The sequence below is a fragment of the Dryas octopetala genome, chromosome 8, assembly GCF_963921425.1.
Source record: "Dryas octopetala chromosome 8, drDryOcto1.1, whole genome shotgun sequence".
NCBI lineage: Eukaryota > Viridiplantae > Streptophyta > Magnoliopsida > Rosales > Rosaceae > Dryas > Dryas octopetala.
In genome coordinates this window covers 4414309-4434364 of record NC_141373.1, presented here as the reverse complement: position 1 = coordinate 4434364, position 20056 = coordinate 4414309, and the positions used below count along the sequence as shown (strand labels likewise).

At 37.6% G+C, this 20056-nt stretch overlaps 6 protein-coding genes across 8 annotated transcripts; 3 read left to right on the top strand and 3 right to left on the bottom strand.

Moving 5' to 3' along the window:
- Positions 1 to 11: 11 nt before the first annotated feature.
- On the bottom strand, positions 12 to 1979 carry LOC147276253 (exopolygalacturonase-like). The gene is made up of 6 exons (XM_086254132.1): positions 1785 to 1979; positions 1350 to 1490; positions 1084 to 1260; positions 678 to 967; positions 320 to 548; positions 12 to 239 (listed from the first exon to the last, which is right to left on the bottom strand). Exons 1-6 carry the CDS (start codon positions 1977 to 1979, stop codon positions 12 to 14), a joined length of 1260 nt encoding a protein of 419 aa, XP_086110258.1.
- Positions 1980 to 3348: 1369 nt separating this feature from the next.
- LOC147276252 (beta-mannosyltransferase-like protein) lies at positions 3349 to 5037 on the bottom strand. The gene is made up of 2 exons (XM_086255004.1): positions 4605 to 5037; positions 3349 to 3966 (listed from the first exon to the last, which is right to left on the bottom strand). The coding sequence occupies exons 1-2, from the start codon at positions 4782 to 4784 to the stop codon at positions 3793 to 3795; spliced, it is 354 nt and encodes a 117-aa protein (XP_086111130.1). The 5' UTR covers positions 4785 to 5037; the 3' UTR covers positions 3349 to 3792.
- Positions 5038 to 5701: 664 nt separating this feature from the next.
- On the top strand, positions 5702 to 8252 carry REME1 (Pentatricopeptide repeat (PPR) superfamily protein). 2 transcript variants are annotated; one of them, XM_086254227.1, is made up of 2 exons: positions 5702 to 6655; positions 6746 to 8252. In XM_086254227.1, the coding sequence occupies exons 1-2, from the start codon at positions 5739 to 5741 to the stop codon at positions 7683 to 7685; spliced, it is 1857 nt and encodes a 618-aa protein (XP_086110353.1). In that variant the 5' UTR covers positions 5702 to 5738; the 3' UTR covers positions 7686 to 8252. The 2 variants fall into 2 exon arrangements, with proteins under 2 accessions (XP_086110353.1, XP_086110352.1); XM_086254226.1 differs by having other exon boundaries at positions 5702 to 8252.
- Positions 8032 to 11661, bottom strand: AQI (Peptidase M20/M25/M40 family protein). Of its 2 annotated transcripts, none has more exons than XM_086254229.1 (5): positions 10985 to 11661; positions 10375 to 10637; positions 9524 to 9661; positions 8695 to 8943; positions 8032 to 8402 (listed from the first exon to the last, which is right to left on the bottom strand). In XM_086254229.1, exons 1-5 carry the CDS (start codon positions 11580 to 11582, stop codon positions 8289 to 8291), a joined length of 1362 nt encoding a protein of 453 aa, XP_086110355.1. In that variant the 5' UTR covers positions 11583 to 11661; the 3' UTR covers positions 8032 to 8288. The 2 variants fall into 2 exon arrangements, with proteins under 2 accessions (XP_086110355.1, XP_086110354.1); XM_086254228.1 differs by having other exon boundaries at positions 8695 to 8934; positions 10985 to 11656.
- A 3099-nt stretch (positions 11662 to 14760) lies between these two features.
- On the top strand, positions 14761 to 16700 carry LOC147276249 (tubulin-tyrosine ligase). Its single transcript, XM_086255341.1, has 2 exons — positions 14761 to 15139; positions 16312 to 16700. The coding sequence occupies exons 1-2, from the start codon at positions 14778 to 14780 to the stop codon at positions 16595 to 16597; spliced, it is 648 nt and encodes a 215-aa protein (XP_086111467.1). The 5' UTR covers positions 14761 to 14777; the 3' UTR covers positions 16598 to 16700.
- Positions 16701 to 18647: 1947 nt separating this feature from the next.
- EXPA20 (expansin A20) lies at positions 18648 to 19771 on the top strand. Its single transcript, XM_086255273.1, has 3 exons — positions 18648 to 18792; positions 18909 to 19227; positions 19314 to 19771. The coding sequence occupies exons 1-3, from the start codon at positions 18657 to 18659 to the stop codon at positions 19615 to 19617; spliced, it is 759 nt and encodes a 252-aa protein (XP_086111399.1). The 5' UTR covers positions 18648 to 18656; the 3' UTR covers positions 19618 to 19771.
- The last annotated feature ends 285 nt before the right edge of the window (positions 19772 to 20056 follow it).

Here is a 20056-nt window from a genome sequence, read left to right as displayed (position 1 = left end):
CAAGTGAACAACTAAGTACATGGTGGTGGAATTTGGGTGCCAATGAATTTAGCTTTAACATTACTGCATGTTGAAGTTGCTTGTTTCTTCCCTGTTGACAAGTCCAAGTGAACATTTTCAAGGTAAATATTCTGGCATGGGATCCCTTTGCTGCATTGAAGTGCCACTGCTACTTCAGATGATGAGGTCCCTCTTATGTTCTTGAAGTATATGTCACTCAGCTTCACTCTGGATGGTTCCTGAAGTTTTTATATGTGCATGAGAGCCTAAAACGCAAATCAGAAATGTGTTTGAACTTTCATAACTGCATTTTGGTTACCTTTGAAGTGCAAGATGTGAATGGACAATAGGACTGGTCGATTATAATCGGATTGGTCACGTTGTTCATGACAATGTTCTTGAAGGTCATGTTGGTGGCTGCACTGCTGCCTGGAGAGTTAGCCCATGTCTTAATCCTAATACCATTCATAGTTCCTGTCATGGTGCAGTCTCTCACAACAAGTCCACTAACATCTCCTTCATTTGGATATCTTCCTAAACTTCCCACACTATAATCATCATCAACATGTACCCCAACATACAGATTAATCAGATTGTCATAATTAGCTTCATACAGTACTTTTTTTTTCATTGAATTGATAGAGAGGCAGCACCAATATAGAGTTTGAAATTAGTACCTGATGCCATGACCAGGTCCACAAGTGATGCTTGTTATGGTGACCTGAGAGTTTCCTTGTCCAACTGAGATGCAGTCATCACCAGTAGCAATGTGGGATAGAGAGAAGTAGACACTCGAGCTTCGTTCGATGTGGATGCCATCAGTGTTGGGACTTGATGCAGGGGCTAAAATCTTGAGTTTACTGCCTTTGAAGTTGTGGCATTCCACAAGAGCTATGTGAAAGAACTTGCTGTTCACTGAAGTTAAGCCTCGGATGACTGTCTTGTTCATTGCCACAAATTTCAAATTCTGAGAAGGTGAAAATGAATTAGATGGTTATGAAGATATAGCAGTAACCTTACCTATGTAAAATTGAAAACATATTGAGCTAAAAGAACAGAAAGATAGCAAGCTGTGGAGCATACAGTTGGAAGAAGTTTGCAGTTGGTGTCTGTGAGGCACTTATTGTGAGGCCAGGCTTGAGCACCTTGGCCATCAAAGGTTCCACCTCCAGTCAAGGTTAGCCCTTTCATCCATGCAAATTCAACCCAACCACCACCAAATCCATACTTGTACAAGTCTGTTGTGGCCTTCAGATAACCCTGCTAGTAATTCATTTCTCAAAATCAGTCACCAGAAAATGTCTTGGTACTGTAACAATGAAGTAGATGGAGATCATATATGGTCTTGCCTTTACATGAACAGTCAGAGAAGACACATTTAGGCAGGGGCCTGAAAATTTAAGAGGGCCAATCATGTATGTCCCCTTTGGTATTATAAGGTGTACTCTACCTTTGGACTGACATGCCTCCTTCCATGCTGCTATGAAGGCCTGCAATTACAAGCACCATTACTATGTCCTTGTCAAAATAGAGCTAAAACTACACTATGTACTAGTGTTACAAAATACAAGCATATATGCTTAATTATGAAGCTCAGTTTTCAGGTCGTAAAGAGCCAGTAATGACTAAGTCTCATGTTATCTGAAAAATCCATTACATTAAATTCACCCATCAACTTAAATTAGAAACTTTAAGAAAAGGGTTTTTTGAATTTGAAAGATTAATGCTAGAAAAGCACAGGAAAGAAAGTATAAAGAGCAGGGAAGAAAGCATTGAGATCCAACATTGCTGTCATCAGTTTGACCATCTGCTTGGGCACCAAAGCTCTTCACATTGAAAAAACAAGAGCTCTTGGCCTTGTGATCTACTTTGATACTATCCAAGCCTGAACCTGCTCTGCCACAAACACCATTAAAGCAAAACATGGACAGCACTAAGAGCAATCTAACATCCAAGTACTCAAGGCTCATGTTGCCCATTATAGAAATGCTTGATGTTATCTTTCACTCCTGGCTTCTGCTTATTTGCAGTTCTGAGTGTGAGTGTGGGTCATTTTTATTCAAGATTCATAAAGGGTCACTCGACTCTCTGATTTTTGGAGGAATTATAACTGTCGTTAACTCCCTCCCCAATGGCGAAGACATAGTGGGGGGAGTGGGGTCAACTGAACCCTATAGCTTTCTATTATTTTTTTATTTAAAGATATTGAAGCATGTTTTTTAATTGATTATTGATAATGAAGTTTTTTTTTTTTTTAAGAAGAATAATGAAGTTTATTTATTTTTATTTCAAAATAAATTGACAATGAAGTTGATAAATATAGTACAAATTTGGATAGATTTGATGTATTCTCGGATCGATCATTTTGAGTTTCCTTCTCTTTTACCATTTATCAGAAAAATAAATCTCTTTACCCAATTTTTGTTGGCAATGATCTCATTATCCATTTAAAAAATGTATATAGATTTTGTGAACATGAAAGGGGGAATGGTGTACTACTCTAACAACTGCATATTTCACATAGGTTTGAAATAACCAATGTTAAATTTTAGAGCAAATTATAATTTACACCCCTGATGTTTGGGGTATTTTACAATTTGCACCCTATAGTTTCAATTTTTTCAATTTAATATCTAACGTTTTAATTTACTTATAATTGACTGCTGCCATATTTTTGATTGTCTAAATATACGTTAATTGATGACTTGACAGTTGCAGGTCCCACATTTTTGCCAACATATTCAGGCCAATGACCTATTTGCTTATGCAGTTTTAATACATTAAGTTTGATATGGATTTTTGGAAGTCGTTCAAAAACCAAAAATTCATATTAAACTACTAAAGCACTTATTATAAGGCAGTCTAAGAGGTCGTTCAACCTTACAAGTTACAAGTCAACAAAATATGAGACTCACAACTGTCATATTATCAATTAATGTCTAATTAGATAGTCGGACAGTTGACATTCGTCAATTATAAATAAATCAAAACATTAAGTACTAAATTGAAAAAATTAAAACTATAGGGTGCAAGTTATGAAACCTCCCAAATCTCGGGAGTGTAAGTTGTAATGTACTCTAAATTTTACAATTACAATGAATTCATACGAGATAAGCCGTAGGTGGGTCAATTAGTCGGTTGTCACAATAACCTTTTTTTATTATCTTTAAGCATATAATAAGTATTAATTTTATATGTTAACTCTTTTTTATAGGTTGCCTTCCCGAGTTTTGGTGAAATAGTCTAAAAATATCACTTGTTTAACAAAACTATTAAAAGTGCATTATTTAATAATAAATTAATACATTAAATTATTTTATAACAAGATGACCCAAAACAGATGATCAAACCATACTTAGGCCTAAAAAAACCATACTTGGGAAGATACATAAGAGTGACAAGATTGTCTTCAAGACTTCAACCATCTCCATCCGAAACAACGTAACTTGCAATATGTTACAACAATCAAGGAATCAGTTAAACAATCATGTAGTCAAAGACTTTCCAACTTCACTAAATACTAATTATCAGATATGGAGATCAAGGTATCATGAGGTGAAGAAGCAATCATAACATGTTTCCTAGAACCCAAAACCCTGCTTACTCTATTGAAACAAAACAAATGACAAGACTTGGGGCATTTGTTGCAATGACATGCCAGGATATACAGAATTGAAGGATTCATACAAAGAATGAAGTTTGCAAAATGGCCAAGCAAGTAGAACATCAAACAATAATCAAAGGCCCAAGGCAATGTATGTAGCTCCTTTTTTCACCCTTCTTTTTAATGCCTCATTTCTTTGCCTTTGCAAACCTGAGACACCGGTACTTTTCGCCGCTAACAGTGATTTCGAGAGCTCCATCTTGGTTATCTTGATTCGATGCAGTTCCCATTAAAACACTTTTCTCTTTCTCGAGGTTTTCTTTCTCTATTTTCAGCCTCGCTTCTTGTCTGGCAATCTCTGCCTGTGACAAAATAATGTTCATGAGGCTAAACCATAAAACAGTTGTGCATCATTTCCATTTAGATTTCAATGTCTGATAAATTTGCACTTGCAAGCATACATAAATAACTCTAGTCTAGACCAGTACAGAATCACTATTGATATGTAATCAACATACAAAAAACTACACAGCTAAGCAGAGAAAAACTTATGTTCATAAGCAGACTGCAAATTAAAAATCTGGCATTGATTTTTTTTATACCCACTTAGCATTTAAGTCAGATAATAGCAAGAGAAGTTGCTGGGCATTGTTGAAAAGCAACATGGGCATCAAGAATGAGAAGAACCCAGTTTGATGTGAACTTGGTAAGGTTGCATTCAACAATAAAAAAAAAGAAAAAAAAAAAAAAAGAAGAAGTAATAATTGCATAAAATTGAGCAAATTTGTGATTGCTTAACTATCCAATGCAATACTAAATTCAACAGAAATTTGTGCCTTTGCATTTCTACAGTAACAAAAAATTGAAACTCCATTGGGTTCTTAAATCAAACAAAAAAAGACAGGGTATTTGATAATGTAAACCCTAAAACAAAACAAAAAACCCAGTACGACAAAATTAAATTCAATCAAGAAAATGGGATTGTGAATAGGAACAGTACCTCGCGGCGAGAGAGCTCGGCCTTCCAAGCAGCTTCGCGCTCGGCGACTTCGCGTTCGCGCTCTTCGATGTAGCTCTGCATCTCTCTCTCCTTCATGTTTCGGTCTTGAATATCGGCCTCCAAAGCTTCCTTGAGCTCATCCACGAACTTGTCCACCACCACTTTGATTCTCAGAGACATCTCCCACCAATCTCAAACGCTCAGAAATCTAAATGATAGATAAACCCTAACACAATCTCTGACTCACTCATTCGCTCATCGACACGATTGCTGATTGCTGCCTCAGTCAGAGTCAGGACGCTCCGGTTGGGCGGCGATTGCCGAAGAAGGAGACAAAACGTATTCGGACCTTTTGTTGCTTCGCTGCCACGTCTGTATTTTGGTCACTACTTGACGACTCTCTCGTAACTAAAACGGTGCGTCCCTCTTTATTGGATTGCACTATGGTAGTAGTGCTATTTATTTATAGGGGTTTTTACACTTATACAGTCATACGGTCATACCAACTAAATTGCAGTCGTTTTACATTGGCATTGAAAATATAAAAAACCTTAAATCATTTTGCTACTTGAAATAAAAATTTGTTATAATATGAGACCTAAGTATGAATTTTCTTCTTGTAAGAAATATCAAAATGAAATTCAAATAAAATAATGAACAAAATGTGTCCAAATCTCTAAAAAGATGAAATTATCTCTTAAAAAGACAGAGATAATAATGAAATTATAATTTAGATATAACATTACAATAAAATTTAATTTAGACTACAACCTAGATTATTTTTTCCGATTACAATTTGAGATGACCCCAAATTTTAGGTGGCAATTTGTATTTCTTCTTCTTGATCAAAAAAACCTCCGTCCCTCACATTTCTTATTTCCTTATTAAAATTTCTATGTCTTCTAAATTTTTTATTCAAGTCTAATTTTTAAAATATACTACCACATTTTAGTTTTTCTATTTCAAGTATAATTTCTTTATTCACCACAATTGTTAATTAGAAGAAAAACACATGAGAAGTGCTTTTATAGGGAAGCATAGTTATGTGAGAAATGCTTTTGAAGCTCCCTAAGTTAAGTTTGAACCCCTTGGAAGTATAGCACTGAATACCCGGCAAATACCAAACAGCAATGCATGGTCACTCACTCTGTTCTCAAAATGAGAGCCATCTCCATCTCCAAGTTGAACTGCAAAACACTTCCACCACTCTCACTGTCCCGTCCTTGCTCTCACATTGCGGCTAACGTTGCCGAGTCACCACCCTCCTCCACTCTGGTCGAAGAATTTACCAAATTCTGCTATCAGAGAGACCTCCCCAGAGCCATGAGAGCCATGGAAGCCATGCAAAGACGTGGACTTTGGGCTGACTCCCTCGTCTACTCGGAGCTCATCAAGTGCTGCTTGGCCCGTCGAGCTGTTCAACAGGGCAAGCTCGTCCACAAGCACGTTTTCTCAAATGGGTACCAGCCCAAGACCTTCTTAATCAACATTTTTATCAACATGTATGTGAAATTTGCTCTGCTGGAGGAAGCACAGGCATTGTTCGACCAAATGCCTGAGAGAAACGTTGTTTCGTGGACGACTATGATTTCGGCTTACTCTAATGCCAAGCTCAACCACAAGGCCTTGGAGTCTTTGGTTTTGATGCTTAGAGAAGGTGTGGATCCCAATAGCTTCACGTACTCTTCAGTTTTGAGGGCTTGCCACGGGTTGTTGAATCTCAAACAGCTTCATTGTAGTATTATTAAAGTTGGGTTGGAATCTGATACCTTTGTTCGGAGTGCTCTCATTGACGTTTACTCGAAATTGGGTGAGGTGCGTGATGCACTAAGCGTTTTCAACGAGATGGTGACTGGTGATTTGGTGGTTTGGAACTCTATCATTGGGGCGTTTGCTCAGAACAGTGATGGTGATGAAGCTCTGAATCTTTTCATGAGGATGAAGAGGGCTGGTTTTGCAGCTGAAGAGTCCACGTTAACGAGTGTTTTGAGAGCCTGCACCGCGTTAGCGCTTTTGGAATTGGGCAGACAAGTTCATGTCCATGCATTAAAGTATGGACAAGATCTAATTCTGAACAATGCACTTCTGGATATGTATTGCAAGTGTGGAAGTTTGGAAGACGTGAACTCTGTTTTTACCAGGATGGGGGAGAAGGATGTAATCTCTTGGAGCACCATGATTGCAGGGCTAGCGCAAAATGGTTTCAGCCAAGAGGCACTGAGATTGTTCGAGCAGATGAAAGTTTCGGGGACAAAACCAAACTACATCACAATTCTTGGGGTTCTGTTTGCTTGTAGTCATGCTGGACTTATAGAAGATGGGTGGTACTACTTCCAGAATATGAAGCAGCTTTTTGGGATTGATCCGGGAAGAGAGCACTATGGTTGTGTAATTGATCTTCTTGGAAGGGCTGGGAAGCTTGATGAGGCAGCAAGGTTAATTGAAGAAATGGAATGTGAACCAGATGCAGTGACATGGAGGACTTTGCTCGGAGCATGCAGGGTTCACCGGAACGTGGATCTAGCTATATATTCTGCCAAGCAAATTCTTAAAATGGACCCTGATGATGCCGGAACCTACATACTATTATCCAATATATATGCAAATTCTCAGAGATGGGAAGATGTTGCAGAAGTTAGGAAGAGCATGAGACTTCGAGGAGTTACCAAAGAACCAGGGTGTAGTTGGATTGAAGTGAATAAACAGATTCATGCTTTTATTATGGGAGATGACTCACATCCACAAATAGAAGAAATCAATAGGCAGCTGAGCTTGTTGATTGATAAACTAATGGGAGTGGGTTATGTTCCAGACACAAATTTTGTTTTGCAAGATCTTGAGGGGGAACAGAGGGAAGCTTCACTTCTATACCACAGTGAGAAGTTGGCCATTGTCTTTGGTATGATGAGCTTGTCAAAGGGAAAGACTGTTAGGATCAGGAAAAACCTGAGGATTTGTGGAGACTGTCATGTGTTTGCAAAACTTATAGCAAAGATGGAGCAGAGAATTATTGTGATAAGAGACCCCATCCGATACCATCATTTTCAAGATGGAGTGTGCTCTTGTGGGGATTATTGGTAGGGGAAGAAGAGGTTTATAAACTCTTCCCGCAGACTCGCAGGGCATCAGTAAAAGGTAGGGTGAAAACAAACATTTTTTATCAACTTGGGGGATGAAATTGGAGCTCAGACAGGTTATACCAACTAAAAATGGGTGGGATCATTTTTATGGATATGATCACCCACTACTACTACTAATATCAATTCTTGTGAGCCACCAAAGATGTAACTTACTGAAGAAAATTCTTGTAATCAGGTGCAATACGAAGAATGTTAAATACAAATATATTTTTTTGTTTTGTCATGACAATGAATAACTTCCCTGGATTATTGATGAATCATGGAACGAATGCATAATACAATTTGGAGAAAAAGTAAAATACCATGAGGGATTAACCAATATATTTTACTAAAAGCATGTACCTAAACATCAGCCAGTAAGTATTTCACCAAATAGGTCCTGTGCATAGTTAAAGGTGAACCCCCTGCTTCCGCCTTATTGTTACAGTATTCTGACATTTCTCATCTCCCATTATATTACAACAATGGAAAAACAATACGCACCCTCTCTCTTTTTTTTTTTTTTGTTTAGAAAAAGAAAAAAGGAATGAGCCACGTTGCTCACTTACAACTCATCTTTGGAACCCGCATCTCTTGAATGGTCAACATAAGATGAATAAGCTTTGATAATAGATTCGTAAACGCTGATTCCTTTCAAGTATTCATCTTTGTTTAGATACTGCAACAAGGTGAAAATATGATGGTCAGATTACATACTTGCAGATTTAACTTATAAATATAAACCAGAGAGAGAAATTCATGGCACTTTTATGTTTCGGCAGGTGCTAAGAGCAAGCCAGGATGTACAAGCATGCATGTGCACACTTATATCCCCCCATGCACGATCATAAGTGCACAATGCATGATGTGAACAACATAAAACACTTAATTCCGACAAAAAAAATAAATAAATAAACACCTAACGATGCATATGCAAACAGAACAATGAAATCGTCAACTTGGCTATTCACCTCATTGTGGTCATGAAGGAGAATAGGAGTGTTAGCCATAGGAGAGAATCCAATTGCTGGCAAGCCCAGATTCCGGAAGTAGCGAGCATCTGTTGAAGCAGGAAAAATCTCTGGCTTACCAAGTTTCCCATTAGCTTTTTTGACAGCTTCTTCTAGCAGCGCCCACCAGGGGTTTGAGCTGTCAGTTGGTGTAAGGATGGGCCTCCCAGAGCTATCAAGCACAGAAACCTTCTGCTTGAACTGCCCACGCTACGAAGATAATTAGAGAAACTGACATGGATTTAAACTATTCATATTTCATTATAATGCCTAAAAAGGACAAACTTGCAAAATTGAAATAATAGGACTTTCAAATTATGGTAGTCCCTACTTCCCACCAAAGCAATGCATCTAGGTTAAAGCCTAAACATTTAATAAGGTGAGGGCAAATTTAACAGCATAGCCTAAACATTCAAAATCCAGAAAATACTAGGAAAGAACCATTGATGATGGGTCCTGGCAAGGAACAACAACAGCATTTGTACGGTTGTACCACATATGTGCTTGGGAAGGAGGAAAGCTTTATCCATTATTTGATCAAGGAAGGATGGGATGTTATTATTAACTGATTCTTTTCAGCACATAGCTATCTTCAGTAGGTTATTTGAACTTAGTGCAATGCAACCATGGTATACACTATATCGATTTCTAAACCAACACTTTCTATTTATTGATTTATTTAACATTTAATAGCAGTGGTATTAATTTGAAATTATTTTTCATTATGATTTACACTTTTATATTTTTAAGTATTCAATAATTTTATTTATAAGATCAATGTGCTAATTACCCTAAATGTCATGTTGCGTGAAGCAGGCGCCCATTCTTCGGCAATCCGTCTCTCCAAAGACTCTTGATCTGCAGTTGGTGGGACCCTAATATCAAAGCCTGCTTCTGCTTCAGATGGCTGCAAATTCATGACAAAACCCTGGCAGAGAAAAAGGGAGAGCATTTATCATCACAAATCAATTATAATGAGTGGACCAAGGGGGAGGAAGAATTGGTTCCAATGTGATCCCAGTTATACTATAAAAGATAATTACAGTGCCAAATTCTGCAAGAATGTATCTAAGCACTTGCCAAATCAAGCAAACACTTTATGTCCTGAGGCAATAACATCAAGTTAGGCATATGCTTATTTCAACACAGGCATATATATACCTGAAGTGATACTGTAACACCTCCCACTAAAGTGTGGGTCCCACGTATTCGACTGCATTATTGAAGGATTCAAATGAAATTTTTTTCCTACGTTACAGCCCCTGAAGATGGGTAAGCTGTATGAGAACCAGCCCATTTGACAAAGGCATGAGTTCAATAGCACCTACAAGTGATTCTGCTGATTTTGGCAAACAACCATTCCAGTTCCATTCATTAGAATAAATTGCCAATTAGCATGCTAGTCTAGTGCTAGGTGAATCCACAATGCAGTATTGCATACTATAACTGAAATTCCTCATGTCCCTCCAAACTTTAAGAATCGAACCTTATATATGAATAGTCATTACTCATATGCAAGTTTAACTTCTCAAACAAATTTGAGCAATAAGGGAAATTGCAAATCCTATTACACCAACAACTCAAATTAAGCCAGCACCAAAGCATGAAGAAACAAGCCCCAGAGTGAGTGAGTCAACTTACAGTCGGAGTGGGCGTGCCAGACTTCAAAAACACCATATTAACTGAGACAACCTCGCCTTCCTCCTTCAAACCCGCCTTCACCAAATCAAACTGCGAAGCCCGAAACCTCCTCACACTCTCAATGCTTTTCAGGAGATTCTCCATGGCAGCGTTGTCATAAAGCTTAGCCCCATGACCAGGAGCCCCAGTAGCCTTGATGACCAGCCACATGGGGCACCTCTCCGCATAGAACGCCCTGTAATTCTCACTCGGCGATGCCAACCCTGTTTCGAAAACACCCAATTGCCCAAATAACAAACACTTAAAAAGGCACTAGTAACTTCAAAAACATAAGTAAACAACACCCAATTGCCCAAATAACACAATCATCATCAATTAGCAAACAAAATAACAAACACTTAAAAAGGCACTAGTAGTTAAAAAAAAAAAAAAAAAAAAAAAACGTAAACGACACCCAATTGCCCAAATAACACAATCATCACCAATTAGAAAACCAAATAACAAAAACGTAAGCACGCTTCAAAAACATAAAGCAAACAACACCCAATTACCCAAATAACACAATCATCACCAATTAGCAAACCAAATAACAAACACTTAAGAAGCCGACCTTCATCAAGCACTATGCCGACGTTCAAGGCCTTAAACTGATCAGATTCAGCGAACTTCTCAGCACCATCGTGACCACCAATCTCCTCATCAGGAACAAAAGACAAGTAAACGGACCGAGTGGGCTTAAACCCAGAAGCCTTCAAGCGACGAATGGCCTCCAGGTACTGAATCCCAACGCACTTCATATCCTGAGACCCTCTGGCGTAGATTTTGCCTTGTGGGTCTACGTGGGCCGAGAAGGGCGGGTGGGCCCACTTGTCGGGCTCGGAGGGAACGACGTCGGTGTGGGAGTTGAGGAGGATGGAGGGGAGAGAAGGGTCGGAGCCGGGCCACTTGAGGAGGACGAGGGGCTTGCCATGGACGAACTCGAAGGTCTGGGACTCGAGGGAGAGGGAGTTGGCTTGGGAGAGAATGAAATCGGCTGCTTCGTGGTATTGGGGATTAGGATGGGCCGTGTTGATTTGGAGGTATTGTTGGAACCTTGAGATTATCGCTTCCGATGATGATGATGATGACGATGAGTCGTCTTGTTGTGATGTTGATACTGATGAGAGCAGTAGCAGAGAGATTACGCAGAGATGGAAGCTCAGCTCCATCTTCTTCTTTGTTTCTTTGTGTCTCAGTGACTCAGTGTGCGTTAGTGAGTTGAGTGACAAATTTTGCTGTTTTTGTGAAAGATTCGGTTTAAAATAGCGTTGTTGACTTGTTGTAGTCTTGTAGATGTAGTCATGTAGGCAACCTATTCGCGGGACGGCGAGAGCCAAATGCATAAAAATGTTTTTTATATTAAAAAAAAAAAAAAAGAGAAATAAAACATAACATTATGGCATGCTAAACTAAAGTTTTATGAACTAAATTTTATAAAAGCCTTAGTAATAGTATATTAAGTATTTTCTATATCTATATTATACATGAAATTTTGTGTCAATACACTCACTATATATAAATAATTTGAAATGTGAGAAAACCATTTTCATTTTATTGAACTACATTAAGAGATAATTTAAACTTAAAATTTTGTGTAGGAGCAACTGTGTTTAATTACTAGAGTTGTAAGTCTCATAATGTGAAAAAAGTATTGGGTATTATTATTTTGAACTCAAGATAATATTAGAGACTATTATCCTAACTTAATAAATTCTAACTGATGTTACTTTTTTTTTATTAACCAATAGATGTTATAATATTTCATTTATCAATTTTTTAGTCTATTATAAAACTTATTTATTTACAATAAATAATAAATTTACATAGCATTTACCACGTAGTTGAGTTGGTGACCAAATATTAAGATAATAGTTAGTGTTTCTAATTTTAATATTATTTTATTAAATTAATATTATTATTCTAACTATTACTGAAATTAAAAACGAAGCCAGCTTTGTAGGCTGGACTCGGTTGGGCCTTGGAGGTGGGAATGATATGGTTGGGGGTACTAGGGGTGCAGTTTGAATGGACTATGACTCTATGAGTGGGATTTGGATGGGCTAAGAGTGGGTTATGGGCTAAATAACTAAGTAAAATCCGATGAGCAAAAAACGAAAAAAATAAAGTAAATTTTCAATAAATAAAAGGAGGGGGCTATTTCCCCAACAGCACTTTTTTTTTTTTTTTTTCAGAACAGCACATTCATTGAGTCCATAGCTGCGTCCCTCATTGTGCCAACTATATCTTTAAATCATGTATATTTGTAGAGATAGAACATAACTTAATTGATAGTCGTAGTTGGTGGGCAGCCCAGTTAAAAGGATTATAGAATTTCTCCCTTTGCACCCAAGTTTGATTCTCCCTCCTTTAAAAAATAAAAAATAAAAAAACTTAATTGGTAGTCACATATACTTCTAACGTTTCATTTAAAATAATATCTCAATTTAAAGTCTTCATTCCTTTTTTTCAACGGATTTTTTTCATGGTTAGTAACTTCTCAATTTTTTTTTTATGTGATTTTCTTCTCACAACATATATGTGAGTCTTATCATACAAAATTTAAAGGTATTGTATTTTTTCAAAAGAAACTTCTTGTTTTATGATAATAGGTTCATCTTTTACTTTTTTTTTTATATTATAAATTCAAAGATATGCGAGATTCGTAATAGTTTTAAATGTGAATAAAATTAAACGTGCTTAGATTTGTAATACATTATTACGATTAAAATAAGTAAAATCTAAGCATGGATGAGAGATAATATATTTCCCACCCTAATAAGGTATCCATATTATCATAATGGCATGTTTGCTAATCTGTAATCGGAATTCAATTCTTCTGGAATAAGGTGTTGGATTCTAATTCTTGTGTTTACTAATTATATAATAATAAAAACACAAGTGGGGCACACATGATATCAGGAATTCAATTCCTTATTTTAGAGGAATCAGATTCTTTGGTGGGAAAAATTATAAGGTATAACTGATATACCGCCACGTGATATAACCAATCCAACATGTAAGTGTATTATTAGACGATGTGTTTATATTAGTAGAGTATAATATTAATAACATCCACTCATATATAATACATAAACTGGTTATACTACATGTTAATATATCGGTTATACAAAATAATTTCTCGGTGGGTATTCTAATTCCTTATTTTGGAGGAATTCAATTCCTTATTTTTTTCTCATTATACCCTCACATTAGTAACTAGCATATAAAATAATTGAGGGCTACTATTTGCACACCCTTTCTAAAAAAAAAAAAAAAAATCAAGGAAAAATACCACATTGGCCCTTTTTCCCTCTCTTTCTCCTTCCCTCACCCACACACCCCATCCCCATCTTTTTTTTCTTCTTCTTCTTCCCCCCACCTCAACCACCTCCCCCTCGAGCCTTCCCCTCTCTCTCCCCGCCGCCTCTCAGCCCCTCCTCCCTTTCTTCTTTCTCTTTCCCCGAAACCCAACCCAGCCTTTCCCCTCTCTCTCTCTCTTTCCCTTTCTCCTCTCGCCCCGCAGATAGCCATAACCTTCACACACAAAAAATTGCAAGAGCTGGACAGACACAGAAAAAAGGGAAAAAGGAGAGGGGGAATGAGTGAAAGAAAGAGAAAGGGAGAGAGGAAAGAGGGGCAAAGAGGGGGTGGGGTGGTCACCGATGGTGGTGAGCTTCGACGGTGGTGGGTTGCGCAGCTTGGTCGGGATGGGGTGTGTGAGTGTTGGTTGTTTTTTTTAATAAGGACATTTTAATAATAAAATACCTACATGATATCATTAGTAAACAATTTCAATGAAAATTTAATTCCTCTTCAATTTAATTTTTTATTAATTTAATTTCTCCTAACCTGATTAGGGATTATGTCATAACTCATAAGACATATCTCAACATGCCATAAGACATATCTCATAACGACCAATAAGTTGTGTAAACGTGAAAGGGCTCTCTCTCTCTCTCTCAAAAGTTAAAAACCAGTCACACACGCAGTGACGTAGCTACCTTTTTAATTTTCTAGCACGAAAAGACTCAAACGAGGAGGCACCGCTTCAAATCCGCAAGTTTTAAATGAGAATCCATTGCTCGCTCAACTCTGTGCTGTCTGTTCATTTACTCTTCAATGACCATTATTTTGCAGCGTAGCTTTGACTCACTTTCCAAACCGAGTCAGCCACTGAGTCGGTGGCCATTCCCGTAAATTCCCTCAACTTGGGTGTCAAGTCACTAAACCCCAAAAACCCCTCCAAAACCCCCCAACCACATTCCAAACCCTACATTCAATCTCCCTCTCTCTCCCTCTTGTCCCCTAAAAACATTAAAACTCGCAGACCCAGTAACCGATTCGAACTCAGTAACTCAATTCGAATGGAGGAGTACATGAGGGGCTGTACCAGAAAGCTAGCGCTGTGGTACACGCGGACCTTCAAGCCCATAATGACCCACGACGAGCTGGAGCCCATCATGGCCACGTTGGGCTTTGTGGGCCTCCCGCCGAGCCCATCACCGGCCAACAAAGCCTCAACCGCCGCCACGTGGAAGGAGTACGTGTACTCGGCGGCGGGAGGGTGGCGGAGCAAGTGGGTCGAGTCGCAGCCGCTGCCGCCGCAGAGGCCCAGACTACCATACCCGAGGATCGATGGGCTCCACATCTATACGTACCGAGCTTTCATCGACGCCGTTAACTTCTACCTCGAGATGTGTGACATCTCCGATCTCTTCCATATACGGTACGGATCTCTCTATTTTTTTTTTCTTTACCGTTCCCGATTTTGTATATTTTATTTATTTGCCACCTTTTTTCTCGCAGTGGGCTTTGTTTGGCTTTTATTTCCTCTGTTTGTTTATGTTTTTGGGACTGTTTGATACAACCAACTAGGACTAAATTTTGTTTTTTTTGGGATGTTATTGTGTTTGTCGTGAGTGTTTGGGAGTTGGGACCAAATGGTAGTAGGAATGGGGTGTGCGTAATAGTATATTAGTATGTGACAAAGACGTGTGGCAATTTTGGACCAAGTCCATTAAACATATATAGTTAAAACATATATATATATTAATCATGTTTTGGTTATATTAAAGTGAATCGAATTATATGTGCACATTACTTATTAAGAATGACGATTTTTGGCATGCAACGTTACTTATTAAGAATGATGTTTTTTTGGCATGCAACGTTACTTATTAAGAATGATAAGAGGGAAATGGTTAAGTGAAACTCTCGACGTCATGTTTGGTAAACGATTTTTGGCATGCAATGTGATATTATAGTTCAAAATCCACACAAAATTAGTTTATTTTGGGAATAACTGTGTTTGTATTGAAATTGTGTCCACCTAATTAACATAAATTATAATAAATAGTTTGTGTTTTAAGCTTTTAGCTGAATTCTCCTAATTTGAAAATGACACCAACTGACATGTTTCATTATTTAGAAAATATGGTACAATTAATAATCTTGTTGCCTATGTCTGATTTTTTTTTTTTTTAAGAAATTTGAACCATCTCTCCATACATGAATCCCCAATTTTTAATTCTTTTAGTTTTTACATTTTCTGTGATTTCTGGACAATAGGGCATAAAACTGTTTTCTAATTGAATAGTTTAATAATAAAGTCTGAAATAACCTGCAAATGTCACACAGACTCCAGATTAATTAATCTTCACGAGTGTATATATGATGTATCTACTAGCTTTGTTGATGCATATCTACTGGAGTACAGGCAGAGAATGCAAGACAATATATATTATAATTTATATCTACTGGATTACAGGCAGAGAATGCAAGACAATATATATTATATGTTTTTATCAGGAAAATATTAAACTAACATTGAACTTGGAGGGCTTGAAGTTTTTTAACCTAATGAGCTTTTGACTTTACTCTGTGTCTTGTATATTGTAGAGGCATGCCATTGCATGATCTCCATAGAATTAGTGACAGAAGCAGGAAGTGGCGCAAAATGGAAGAAGATGATAGTGTGTTTGTTTATAGGGAAGGAACACTGGATCAAGCAACATTCAATCTTTATCACTCTAATAAGAACATCAGCAATAATGCCAATAATAGCACCGGTGGCAATGGCAGGGGCGGTGGAGGCGCAACCGGCTATAATTCGATCATTATTCGGGATAAGGGCAATAATACCCCTACCAGCTGCATTGTTCCTTTGAAAGATATCATAGTATGAGTGTCATACTCCATCAAGGTTGGAACAAGACAAGCCAAAAGAAAAAAACCTCACAATAATATTTATTTGTGAACCCAAAGTTTTGTTTTCCCCATAAACTCATTCTTTCTTGTGTGTGCCTATTTTTCTTTTTCTTTTTTCATATTTAAAAGAGACTTATTCTCAAAGAGAATGAGAGTCAAACTATAGCTATGAATGAATGAAATGTTCATTCACTAGAATTATGAGTAAGGCGAGCCCTGAGATTTTGGAGGTCTTAGGCGAATTATAAAAATACAGTAGTGCTAGATATACCACATTTTTATACCATAATTTCATACCAGTTTATGTGGCAACTTATATGGCATTCATACATTGGATACTAAAAAATAAAAATAAAAACTTTGTCCAATAAAGTAATGACACTTGAGATGATATAAAAATGTGATAAGTATAACATTTTTCATAAAAATAGGGTGATTGACCATTCAAAATTTAAGTTATAGGCGAAGTATAGTATATAAGGAGGAGTGCTCTAAAACTAAATAATTAGTAAGTTAATACGAAACTAACCATACTTTTGAGCCAATCACATAACTAATCTTATAATCCGAACCGTACATTTTTTAGTTCATACTTCAAAGATCATCATTGCAAAAAATCAACTAAATCGAAAATTATGTAGTCATCTAATTTATATCAAATAAATAGACGATCAGTGTTTTCGATAAAAGCATAGAAATAGTTGTTGTTATAATCAAATGACTAAATGACTTCCGATTGTGGATATTTTTTACAGGGATGATCTTTGAAGTAGGGCCTAAAAAATAGACGGTTCGGATTTTAAGATTACATTGTGCAGTGGGCCCAACATAATAGTTAATTTTGTATTAATTTACTAACATGTTAGTTTTAGAGCATTCTTGAGTATATAAGCATAAAAGGGGTTTATAAAATAAAAAATTTCAAAGTGGTTGCTTATTTCGCTTATCCTCGCCACTAGCCCTAATTATGCACTCTCACAATACACATGCAAAGCCAGTGATATGAGTTCTCACAATGCGCATGCAATTAGTACATTAAAATGAGATTTTCTTAATCTAACCTTTGTCTAAACTCACCTGAACTAGCACCATAGGGTTGTGTACGTGCAATTTGAGTGCTTGGGATGACTGACGTTTAGTAGTCTTGGGCTTTGACAGTAACGCGCTCAAAAGACGACGCCTGCAATAGGAATATAGGATGGACTACTCCACTTGGAGACTGTGGGCTTGGTGCCTTGGTCAATGTCTCAGGCCCGATTTAATAGAAAAATTGCAAAACAAGTCATAGGCACGCTCATAGCACTGGTTGGAGTAGTTTTCCCTCTCAAAAGAAGAGCCAAATCAAAAACACAGTTTTCATTTTAATACTACTTTTCAATTTTCATATATAAAAAAAAGTGCACAAATTACAAATACAAGCCATTGATATTAACAGTGGAAGAATGAAGAATCACAGTCTCAGAGGCATTTTCATCTGAAAGACTGAAACCAAAAATAAACTAGAAAATAATCATTGGAATATGTTTCTAATTTATTTTTAAATATTTATTTCAAGGCTTTCCGTATCTCTGTCTGCCACCGATACAACTATACAAGGCCTCAAACCCTCAGAGCCCCTCACTGTCCAATGTAGCCAAATGCAGGCGCCAAAGCCCCTTTTTCTGAGTCTCCATTGCCCGCTGAAAAGAACAAAAGAAGAGCAGGAAAGAAATAAAGCATCTCTCTTTTCCATGGTATAGGGTCCAAAGTCTATTGACCAATACACCCCTCGTGTTTCCCTCGCAGAATGTGCCCACAATGTGAACTGCCTCCATTGTAGGCAGCTATTTGTCAAAGATTTCAATAGTTTCTATCCCATCCATCAAGGAGGCTTGCTTTGCTTCATCTCCGCAAGGAGATTCAGGTCATTTGGCACAGGAAAAAGGAGAGCTTTCTTCACTCTTCTTCAATCCAGTTGCATCAAAAGGATAAAAAAGAAAAAGGAACCCAGTTCAAGTACAAGCCATAGTTCTCATAGATAGGTCTTGTTATCTCAAATGGGAGCCCTTCAAACTATATTTCTCTACTGGGTTCTGTTGCATATATGCCGCATTGCTGCTTCCATGGATGATGAAGAGTGGAAGACTGCTACTGCAACATACTCCAAAGAAACAGATGGGTCTATCATTACTGGTACTCTTCTTGTTTTCTGGTTCAAGAAATTTGCAAAATTTTCCAGCTTTTGACTGCATAATGCTACTCTATGTTTTACAGTTTTTCAAGGTCTATTTTTTTTAATCATGTTGCAGAAGGTGCTTGTGGCTATGGGGACCTTCACAGGATTAGCTATGGGAAGTACAGTGCTGGGCTGAGTGGCATTTTATTCAACAGAGGGAGTACTTGTGGGGCTTGTTATGAGCTGAGATGTGTTAACCACATCTTGTGGTGCCTGCAAGGCAGCCCCTTTGTTACTCTCACTGCTACAGATTTCTGTCCTCCAAATTATGGTCTTTCAGCAGATTATGGTGGCTGGTGCAATTTCCCCAAAGAACACTTTGAGATGTCAGAGGCGGCATTCACTGAAATTGCAAAGTTAAGAGCTGATATTGTGCCAGTTCAGTATAGAAGGTAACAGAGAATCTGATTAGAATTCCTTTTCTTTGTTCTGTTTTTGATATCTTGCACTGAGAGAAAAGCTCTGACTTTTCCTGCAGGGTGAAGTGTGAGAGAAGTGGGGGGATGAGATTCATGGTGAGTGGAAGTTCTCACTTCTATCAAGTCTTAATTACCAACGTGGGTTCGGATGGGGAAGTACTTGCTGTGAAGGTGAAGGGTTCAAAAACGGGGTGGATACCGATGGCCAGGAACTGGGGACAGAACTGGCAAAGCAATGTCAATCTTAAAGGGCAGCCTCTTTCTTTTGAGGTAACCATCAGTAGCGGAAGAACACTCGCATCTTATAATGTTGCTCCAGCAAATTGGCAGTTTGGTCAGACATTTGAAGGGAAACAGTTCTAGTAGGGAAGCATATGAATTTGAAGTTGGAATACTGGTCATCAGATACTCATTTCTGAATTGAAATATGGTTGTCTGATTGAAACTTCTAAACCTGATCTCATCAATATTGAAGGCTTTAAACAGAAGATGCATTTACTCATGGTCATGTGTCCTTGTGTACTCCCTACTTTTCTGCTGTCCTATAAAGTTTAGGTTGCGGTCAAAAGGAAGAGGGAAAATTGTAGAAGAAAGTTGAAAAATGGGAATACGAGGTCCCAGTTTTGTCCCTTAATGATATAATGAGTAGAAAGTGTAATACTTGATGGAACATGTAATTATTTAAAAGTAAAGTTATGCCCTTGCACTCTTGGCTATATTCTGACTTTAATGGCTATATTCTGACTTTAATGGCTATATTAGTTGTCTTCAGAGATGGTTTACCAGATATTGCTTCTACAGG

What these genes read in the sequence shown, in the direction of transcription:
- LOC147276253 (XM_086254132.1), bottom strand. Translation starts at nt 1,979, where the DNA reads ATGGGCAACATGAGCCTTGAGTACTTGGATGTTAGATTGCTCTTAGTG. An exon ending in GTCAAACTGATGACAGCAAT is followed by an intron (nt 1,491 to 1,784) that starts GTTGGATCTCAA and finishes TTGTAATTGCAG; the next exon opens with GCCTTCATAGCAGCATGGAA. An exon ending in GGACCTGGTCATGGCATCAG is followed by an intron (nt 549 to 677) that starts GTACTAATTTCA and finishes TGATGATTATAG; the next exon opens with TGTGGGAAGTTTAGGAAGAT.
- EXPA20 (XM_086255273.1), top strand. Translation starts at nt 18,657, where the DNA reads ATGGGAGCCCTTCAAACTATATTTCTCTACTGGGTTCTGTTGCATATA. An exon ending in AGATGGGTCTATCATTACTG is followed by an intron (nt 18,793 to 18,908) that starts GTACTCTTCTTG and finishes ATCATGTTGCAG; the next exon opens with AAGGTGCTTGTGGCTATGGG. An exon ending in GTGCCAGTTCAGTATAGAAG is followed by an intron (nt 19,228 to 19,313) that starts GTAACAGAGAAT and finishes CTTTTCCTGCAG; the next exon opens with GGTGAAGTGTGAGAGAAGTG.
- LOC147276249 (XM_086255341.1), top strand. Translation starts at nt 14,778, where the DNA reads ATGGAGGAGTACATGAGGGGCTGTACCAGAAAGCTAGCGCTGTGGTAC. An exon ending in TCCGATCTCTTCCATATACG is followed by an intron (nt 15,140 to 16,311) that starts GTACGGATCTCT and finishes TGTATATTGTAG; the next exon opens with AGGCATGCCATTGCATGATC.
- REME1 (XM_086254226.1), top strand. Translation starts at nt 5,739, where the DNA reads ATGGTCACTCACTCTGTTCTCAAAATGAGAGCCATCTCCATCTCCAAG.
- AQI (XM_086254229.1), bottom strand. Translation starts at nt 11,582, where the DNA reads ATGGAGCTGAGCTTCCATCTCTGCGTAATCTCTCTGCTACTGCTCTCA. An exon ending in CTGGCACGCCCACTCCGACT is followed by an intron (nt 9,662 to 10,374) that starts GTAAGTTGACTC and finishes TTTCTCTGCCAG; the next exon opens with GGTTTTGTCATGAATTTGCA. An exon ending in CACGCAACATGACATTTAGG is followed by an intron (nt 8,944 to 9,523) that starts GTAATTAGCACA and finishes TTATCTTCGTAG; the next exon opens with CGTGGGCAGTTCAAGCAGAA.
- LOC147276252 (XM_086255004.1), bottom strand. Translation starts at nt 4,784, where the DNA reads ATGTCTCTGAGAATCAAAGTGGTGGTGGACAAGTTCGTGGATGAGCTC. An exon ending in CCGAGCTCTCTCGCCGCGAG is followed by an intron (nt 3,967 to 4,604) that starts GTACTGTTCCTA and finishes ATTTTGTCACAG; the next exon opens with GCAGAGATTGCCAGACAAGA.